Source organism: Manihot esculenta, chromosome 1 (assembly GCF_001659605.2).
Source record: "Manihot esculenta cultivar AM560-2 chromosome 1, M.esculenta_v8, whole genome shotgun sequence".
Taxonomy (NCBI): domain Eukaryota; kingdom Viridiplantae; phylum Streptophyta; class Magnoliopsida; order Malpighiales; family Euphorbiaceae; genus Manihot; species Manihot esculenta.
Window position 1 is genome coordinate 23,365,146 of NC_035161.2, and position 8,516 is coordinate 23,373,661.

General features: G+C 34.7%; 1 protein-coding gene across 3 annotated transcripts; it reads right to left on the reverse strand.

Moving 5' to 3' along the window:
- Window positions 1-214: 214 nt before the first annotated feature.
- On the reverse strand, window positions 215-7,278 carry LOC110626915 (polyadenylate-binding protein-interacting protein 11). 3 transcript variants are annotated; one of them, XM_021773105.2, is made up of 11 exons: window positions 7,107-7,278; window positions 6,321-6,887; window positions 5,749-5,856; window positions 5,594-5,638; window positions 5,443-5,515; window positions 5,215-5,327; window positions 5,041-5,100; window positions 4,903-4,950; window positions 4,530-4,598; window positions 815-876; window positions 215-672 (listed from the first exon to the last, which is right to left on the reverse strand). In XM_021773105.2, the coding sequence occupies exons 2-11, from the start codon at window positions 6,846-6,848 to the stop codon at window positions 615-617; spliced, it is 1,164 nt and encodes a 387-aa protein (XP_021628797.1). In that variant the 5' UTR covers window positions 6,849-6,887; window positions 7,107-7,278; the 3' UTR covers window positions 215-614. The 3 variants fall into 3 exon arrangements, with proteins under 3 accessions (XP_021628797.1, XP_021628805.1, XP_021628813.1); XM_021773113.2 differs by lacking the exon at window positions 7,107-7,278 and adding an exon at window positions 7,002-7,089; XM_021773121.2 differs by lacking the exon at window positions 7,107-7,278 and adding an exon at window positions 6,997-7,067.
- Between the last annotated feature and the right edge of the window lie 1,238 nt (window positions 7,279-8,516).

Consider the following 8,516-nt stretch of genomic DNA (forward strand, 5'->3'; position numbering starts at 1 on the left):
TGCTGTAGCAGCAGTCAAAGGGAAAGGTTTCCGGGAGGTGGGATGTATTGTAGCCCCAGAGCTGTAAGTGCAAATTGGGAAACAAGCTCTTCATGTTTAGGCACAGAAGAAGTATGGGATAACTTAAATTTAACGAAAGTGAAGCACGAAACGCACAGAAACACAGCACAAAGCATGTGGTTAGACAGGAACGGCATATCATCAGACAAAAACAGAAGCAACCATAAACTGATTAATAACCCATCTCAACAAGGTAAAAATCCAAGCTCCATCATGATCCAATCCTATGAAATTACTGATTATTTGATCATGGAAAGGATCTTTTGGGTCAAGTATCAGAAACTCTTAAAAAGCTTCATTTTCGAGAGTCCGATCCACCTTAACAAGCTAATACATATAAATCTTCCAGAGCATCAGTGTTCCATTCAGCCTCATATATTGCTAGAATAAACAAAACAGGACTAGTATCGCAACAAAGATCCCTTTCAAAGGAGCAGAGGATGAAGATATATATAAGGCAGCACAGATCAGAAACATCTGAACATGGGTATGTGTATCTAAATATACATAATCTGGTACCAAAAGCAGCATGAACCCACGCCACCAGGATGCCCTTAATGCATGGGAAGACGAGGAGGACGTGGCCTAACTGGTGTTTTCGATGGGCTTACCCTGAACATTTAAGCAAAGATTATACAAAAATTCAGCGGTTGATTTTAGAATATAAAAACAATTAAGCCTTAGTCGCAAACTACCAAAGCCAGCAACTTTAGAACAAAAGAGTCAAAATTCTCAGGATAGTTAGCAATCTAACCTTATTGGCAATGATCCAAGAACAACACCGCTACAGTTGAGAGCAGCTATTGCACTTTCAGCCTGATGGGAACCAATGCAAGACAGATTAATTCTTATATAAAACAATAATATATAAAAAGGTCAATATAAACCACAGGAGAAGCACAAACTGACCCTACAAGTCGTTATTAATCTTTTATTTATTAATTAATTAATTAATTTACTTTTCAGAGCATAAACCGCTCATTTAAGCGGATATCTAGACCTGTCATCTACACTAGACAAACAAGCCAACAAAGAAACACACCCAACTTATTAAACTGCAATCAACATGCATTTCTAGGCATAGTATTATGCAAAAAGACAAAGCATAGCACCAAAATTTTTCTTCATATAAGCTGTATTATGGCTTCCATTACCAAAATCATGCAAAAAAATTCCAGGGCAAATACAACTAATAACAACTTCAAATCATCCACAAGTCTGGTTACAGCTAAATAACTATCACATAGAAGTTGAACATATAGAACCAGTGGAGCATAAAGATTATCAGCATTTGTCAAGCATAAAGTTGAAACACCTGCTATGATTACCCTGCTCTTTTAGAAAGTAACAGGCACGGAAATTCAAAGTTTCTAACCTACAAATACTATAAAAAGAAGTCAACATCAGAACTCCATTTGTGTCCTGCATACAAGAAGTATAACAGTACAAACCAAGCCTTGTGATCGACTACTTAATGCTCAAATGCTGAAAGTTAAATAGAGTCCCCAAATTTCTACCTTGCTCTGCCCCATTTTGGTATTTCTTGAACCAAATTCTTAGAAATAGCAATCATAAAGTTGTCATGCGCGAGACTTGCATCAATTACTGAAACAGAGAAATAGGAAAAGAGGAGATAGAATAGAATGGGTTGAGAGAGAAATAGAAAGCAGAGAGGATTCATAGAGAATTGGGAAGGAAGATAATGCTTTCTATTGATTCTTGGAATGCCTGATTACTTGTTCTAGCCAGTAACACTACTAACAGCTGCAACTATTCTTCGAAGATAGTTGTAACTGCAATATTTATTTTCCCTCCATTACTAACTGTGGAAACTACCACCAAGACTAACTGAGCTACTCCTTAGTCACTACTCTACTCCTTTGTTATAACAAGTTGAAAAAAGAATAGCAGAAAATTGTCCTTTCCTTCATTTTTCTCTTGAATAACAGATCACCACATACAGAGTGTAATAGTCTTCTCAAAGAAGCTGTAGATTGTGGCTTACCATCCACTACAATTCCCACCAACACAATGAAGGGTTCACCTAAACAACCAAGTTGCAATGGAACTCTCCAACTCATAAAACTAGTTTGAACACTATCTTTCCCCTTTACCATAGAGCAGTTTAAGCGCATTTAATGTCAAGAAAGTTGCGAGGCTCAGGAGACATTAAAAAAGGAAAATAAGTTGCAGTACATAAAAGAATACAACAACACAGAATAATAGTGACATACAACTAGGCATTAGCTCAGAAGAACTGCATTACTTTAACAGCAAAATTCTTAATGAATGTTGACCAATTATATAGCGTAAAGTCTGGGATATAACAGCCTAGATTGACATGTCTTGGCTCTCAACTCGAATGCAAACAGATTAACAGAAATTGTCATATAATATAGCTTAGTGGAAAGGGTGGTAGAAACATAATGCTTTTGTTATGGGTCAATATAATGGTTTTGCACACAACAAAATCACCCCAATGGGATTGCTGGCTCTTGTTGGCTTGCATATAAGTTTTGGTTAAAATTTGGATCACGTAGAGACCTATAGAAGGGGTTTAGAAGCAAATTCATTGTGGGAAGTAGATAAGAAGGGACAAGGAAAGAGGGGGAAAAAAATAAAATAAGGAAAGGGAGAACTCCCAACAAGTTCACATCTCAGTTGCTAATGCAAATAGGGGATAGATTCATGACAATTGCACAAGAGTGAAGAGTCAAGCATGCAACCAACTTACCTTTGAATGAGGTTAGCAGGGATACAATAGTACAAAAAGCACTATTAAGCAGTTCTACGTGTAACATAGATATCTAATGCAACCATCAACACACTAGGTTTGCTCAAGCATTGTCTTCAATTGTTATAATTCATACTAAATAAAAGGAGGATTAGAAACAACAGTTCCGAATCAATAGCAAGTCCAGAGTTAAATATATATATATATATATATATATATATATAAAAGACTTGACAGAATGACTTCCCCCATGATAAGTCAAAGATCCATTTGAGAATAAAATAAGTTGATTTACAAGTGCTGGATATCAAACTGATTTAATCCATAAGTTTAATGCACTATGGAAAGATAAGTATCTTAATATAATTAGGAAATCTAGGTTTTAATTATTTAGGAAGTTTTTTATTTTCAGCCTTTATTATCATTATCATTTCCTAGTTTAACTTTTTAAGTCACCCAATAGTCCTAATAGGTTAGGATTTCTATTCCTAATTTGATTAGGGTCGGAATTTTCGTCTACTCCTAATTAGTTAGAATTTCCATTCCTAAATTGATTAGGTATATAAGCTCTATAAATAGGGCTAATTTTCCATTCTTTTGGTAGCTTTGGATTATGATAATTATTTGAGAATAATACTAATGAAATGAGTTTTCATTTGCTTTATTTGTTCCTTGTTTTGCCTTTCCTTTTCCTTGCTCTACATCAAAGGTAATGCATCCCTGGTAGCATCAGCGAAGAAATTGAGCATCCCTTTAAAAGTTATTTCTTTTCTTTGCTATTCCATTTTAAGGGCTCCTTGACAACTTTGAGATTTTCTTTTTTGAATTACAAGAAATAGCTCATTTATTGTTAACTCATTGTAGAATATATTCAGCATGAAGAATAATTTTTCTCATGCACATTATCAAGCAACAGGAATAACTTATGCATAAAAATAAACCATAGAAGTATGAAGGGGACAACAAAGAAGAAAAAACAATAAAATCCTTGCAAAACCTGGTTAAGTAAATGGCACAAAAGCACATCTGAGCGATCAAATTCCATCAGAACATCAAGATAAATCAATACTCTAGCAAACTTTTCATATCTTTTCCTACTCAAAGCTGTTGACCTTGTAAAGGGTTATTACTATGGATAAAACCTCCAGATGACACATTAGAATCTAGATATGTGAATCAAAACACAAAGGACACCCAAGATTCAACAAATACTCTAGCTTTCATACAGGTCTCTTACAAAGACAATTCTATGAAGAAGCCTTCATATGGGCCTCTAGATAATTATGTTAAAAGGTAAACGGAAAGCGTCAAGCTTCGATAAACTCTCTAGCCTTTCATGTTTATCCTCTTCGAAAGAAATGGCTATGTAATATGCACCAAAAAGTCTTGTTACAAAATAAAATAAATAAATAACTATAAAAGGTCTAATGGGTGTTTGACATATAAAAAGTATGATGCTGACATGCACATCAGATATTTTCCCCTTTTACGCATTTCTCGAATGCATGTATTTGTGTCTACCACACCTTAGACTCATTTTGGCATGTTCACGTGTCTAACAAGTGCTGTTGCTGCCTACTATTCATTAAAGGAGTGCAGTGCCTCATAGTGCTTAGAACCATCTTGAGAACTCTTCATTACCTCACCCAATCCTTTTTCTGAACTTCAACATATTTGATATTCCACCAGACCACAGAATATTCAGCACATACGAATAAAGATAAAGAGCAATTACCATCACAAACTCCACAAAAGCAATACGAGTAGAATGATGATAGTCCCCTAGCAGCCTCAGGCGATAAACCTGCATCAGACAAAATTTTTCCACCGATAAAATTTCTCTTAGACTTCATTTGAGACAATTCATTTTACAAGAAAACAATTTAAATGAATTCTTACAAAATCATGCATGATTTCAATTTCTTCTAAAATGAAATGTTTTTAAGTTAAAAATAACTGATTTCTTTCATTCCAAACAAGAGAATAATTAGAGAAGAAAACAATTGAATCGAATTCTAGTGAAATTATTGATTCCAAACAGGAAGATAAAAATATATTTTCCAAAAAGAAAGCCATATATCGAATTTGCAGTGATTATAATAACAAACCTCTCCACAAACAGATTCGAAAAAGAGTTTAACATCCGCTTGAGTAACCTGCAGAAAACAAACAAAATGATGCATGTAAATTGCATTAAAGTCTCCAAAAAGGAATCCTGTTTGTTGATGAAGGATCAAAACTGATACCTTCTTATCAATGTTTGTACAGTAAATTGTTCTGGTGCACATTTCACGTTCATCATCATTCTGAAATGCAGGGTGCAAATTGGTTAGCAAGTTAAATAGAATTGAAGTATCGTGACAAAGCCTAGTTTCCAACTTTGGTATCATTTCAATGGTCATATGACAATAATTTCTCACCCTAGGCAAAAAGGTTGAATTAACTGGTGCAATAGCTGTTTTTGAGGGCAGCACCCTCATAGGATAGTATCCAAGCATTGTTCCAGCGAGATTCAAAGCAGTCCTTGCACCTTCTGCATATTAAACCATAAGGGCCATACAAGAACATTGGTTTATCATGTTGATACAATATGCACAATAAATTCATGAAACATGCATGCAATAACCAAAATATGAGATTAACAGTACCTTCATCAGTGAATTCAATAAAGGCAAAACGAAGTACAGAATTTGGATCACCACAGATTCGGCAGTCCACCACCTTTGCACAAGAAAGGAAATTGCTCAAACATATAGCTATGATGAAAGCCCCTCAGACAAGCAGGTAGAACAGAATTACCTGCCCACAGCCAACAAATAGGGCGGCAAGCTGCTCTTCAGTGACCTAAGTACCAAATCAAAAAGCCGATAGGTCATTATATACAAACTTATAGACAACAACCACTATAAAAGCCGAAAAACAGTAGAAACTAATGACAAGGCTTAATATTACACCTGTTGATCAATGTCAGACACATATACAGTCCTGCGAATTATCTCCTCCCTCTGGGCCATACTTGTCCTGCTGTTCATTCTCCGTTTCACTTGATTATAGTTTTTCTTCTGTGAGCAACAAATATACTCACCAGTAAATAATGTGATTCATGTTCCAATGCTCCGATCAATTCTCAAGCCAATCAATGCAAAGAGCCCATTAAAATTCCACACTTTAAATTTTCACCATTTGAGACATAAGTGAACATCAAAACCTGGTTCTGTTGGCTTTTCATTCTTTGAAAAATCCAAACAACACAAAATAAAAGATTCAAATTCCACGTTCTCTCCTTCTTCATTCCTTGCTCTTCCCAGCAACCAAAATGTCATCTAAACAAAGATAAACCATGCAGTATAAAGTTTTGAACCTAAAGTTTCGTCATTTTGAAACTTAGCCTGACACACACTTGGTCTTGGTCAAGTTCCGGAAGACAACACTAAGCCAAAGATCAAATACATTATCATTTCTCTTCTATCAAATTTTCTATAAGAAAGTGTTTGTGTAAACAGAAGCATGAAAGATAGATTTATACCCTTCGACCAGCATTTCCATTCACTTGTTCATTTCTAGTGCCGCTCACCAAGCAGTCGTTGTTGTCATTAGTATACGACCCCATATGGAGCCCATTAAGTCCATGATAATTGCCATTGCTATTAGCAAGAGAAGGAGGCACAAACTCCTCAGCCATGGGATTCAGCTTAGAGAACAACTCCTGCAGCTCTCTTATATCCCTCTCGTAGCTCTTTTCCACATCCCCATCCATCTGTAAATCACCTCCGCCGCCGTTGGATCGCTGATGATGAGAAGGATAATGATGGGCCACCTGCAGATTCGGCGGCGGCGGATGCTGAGGCTTGCCGTTGGGCGACGGTTGAACGTGGACCTTCATGTAGAGGGGCTGAATCGAGACACCGTTGTCGATGGGCAACAGTGAATGGTGGTTCTGATTGGGGTTGAGCTGGTCCTGATCGCTGGCTGACGATGACATACTCGAATCTAGACTGGATGATGAGCCCACAGTCATCCCCAAATCCACACCCGCATTCTCTACAACGGCCATGATTCTGCCTTCTCAGCTCTCAAAAAACAGCTCTGCTCTCTGTTAATCAACACAAGAAAAAAAAATAATAAAAAATCACAGCTTGAAAGTTTCTCATCTGCTATATTAAAATCGGTAAGCTAAAGAGCAAAAGCTACGCGATGAGAACCAAACCACTTTTAGATCACTCCGGAGAAAACGAATACATTGAAAATGAAAATGAAAATGAAAATGAAAATGAAAATAAAAATGAAAATAAAATAGAAATTCAATTCTTACAGGGGCGTGTTTGTTTTCCTCTTTTTTTTTTCCTCTTTTTCGCCTCGTTGCGTGAATTTTACTTGTGTTTTAAAAAACCTAGTTCCAATAATGGATTCCTAAGGAGGACCAAACGGGCTTCAAATTCTCTCCTATAAATGGCGTACTGGAAGATTATTTCAAGTCGCAGTCTTTTATTTCTTTCCCAGCGTAATGCCTTTACACAAATATATTGGTACTATACAAAATGCCTACGTGGCGTTTTAAAGCGTGATAATGCACAGCTTTTACCCTTTTCATAACATTTTATCATTTTTATGTTGTCCTTTATTTATATAAATAATTAATTTAATATAAAATATATTTTATATATTTTTTATTTAATAATGAGAATTTAAATATTTTTCAAAATATTATTTTTAAATAAAAATTATTAACTAAATATTTTTTATATAAATTATTAATTAAAATATAAAAAACTATATTATTTTAATAAAATAATTGAGTTTAAAATGAGTTTGAATAATTTAAAATAAATTTAATTTTTTTTAACAAATTCATATATTAATAATATTAATCAAATTCTTTATAATTAACAGTCTCAACAATAATATCAAATGTATCTTAAGAACAATTTGTCTTACATTATCAGAGCCTATCCTTTCATATTTCTTTATATTTGCTATTGTTGAATTCTTCAATAACTTTCTATTGATCTCATATTTGCTCATGAATATGGTTTTAAAGCACTAGCCATGTAAAAGAAAACGCTTTACTGCTTTGTATTTATGTCAAAATGAATCAATTTGAAGAAAACAAATTTTTTTCATTGTCTACTCAAATTATATTTTTTATATAAATTATTATTAAAAGGAGCAACTAAATGATTTTGATATTGGAGACTTCCTCTCACCCCACCTTTTCACTTGAAATATTAGGTAAGATCTTTCCTTCCAAATTCAAGCAGCTCTCCTTGAAGAAATATGATAGGAAGACGGATCTCGAAACTATTTATAACTTCCGCACAATGATGTTCCTTTAGAATATTAATGACTTGATCTTTTATCAGGTTTTCCTTCAACACTCATGAGCTTCGCATAAAAATGGTACCAATATTTGCCCACTTACTCCATTAATGACTCTAAGGAGTTGGCATGTTCCTTCAAACAACATTTTGCCATATGCATCCTTCCCAAAAAATTATCCTCTGACCTTTAAAAAATTAGACAAAGAGACATTAAATCTTTAAAAATTTATGTAAAAAGGTTTAATATTGAAGCAATTCATATAACATCCTCAAACCCATAGTTAGAATAGTGATATCACTAGATATGGGTTAGGCTATTTCGTTATTAGAGCAAGTGACATTAAGGGATGTGCTAGCTTACTCCGAGCTATTTTAGGGAAAGTATTTGCATAACTCTAAACTGC

What these genes read in the sequence shown, in the direction of transcription:
- LOC110626915 (XM_021773105.2), bottom strand. Translation starts at nt 6,848, where the DNA reads ATGGCCGTTGTAGAGAATGCGGGTGTGGATTTGGGGATGACTGTGGGC. An exon ending in TATTGAATTCACTGATGAAG is followed by an intron (nt 5,328 to 5,442) that starts GTACTGTTAATC and finishes TTTAATATGCAG; the next exon opens with AAGGTGCAAGGACTGCTTTG. An exon ending in TCGAATCTGTTTGTGGAGAG is followed by an intron (nt 4,599 to 4,902) that starts GTTTGTTATTAT and finishes TGTCTGATGCAG; the next exon opens with GTTTATCGCCTGAGGCTGCT.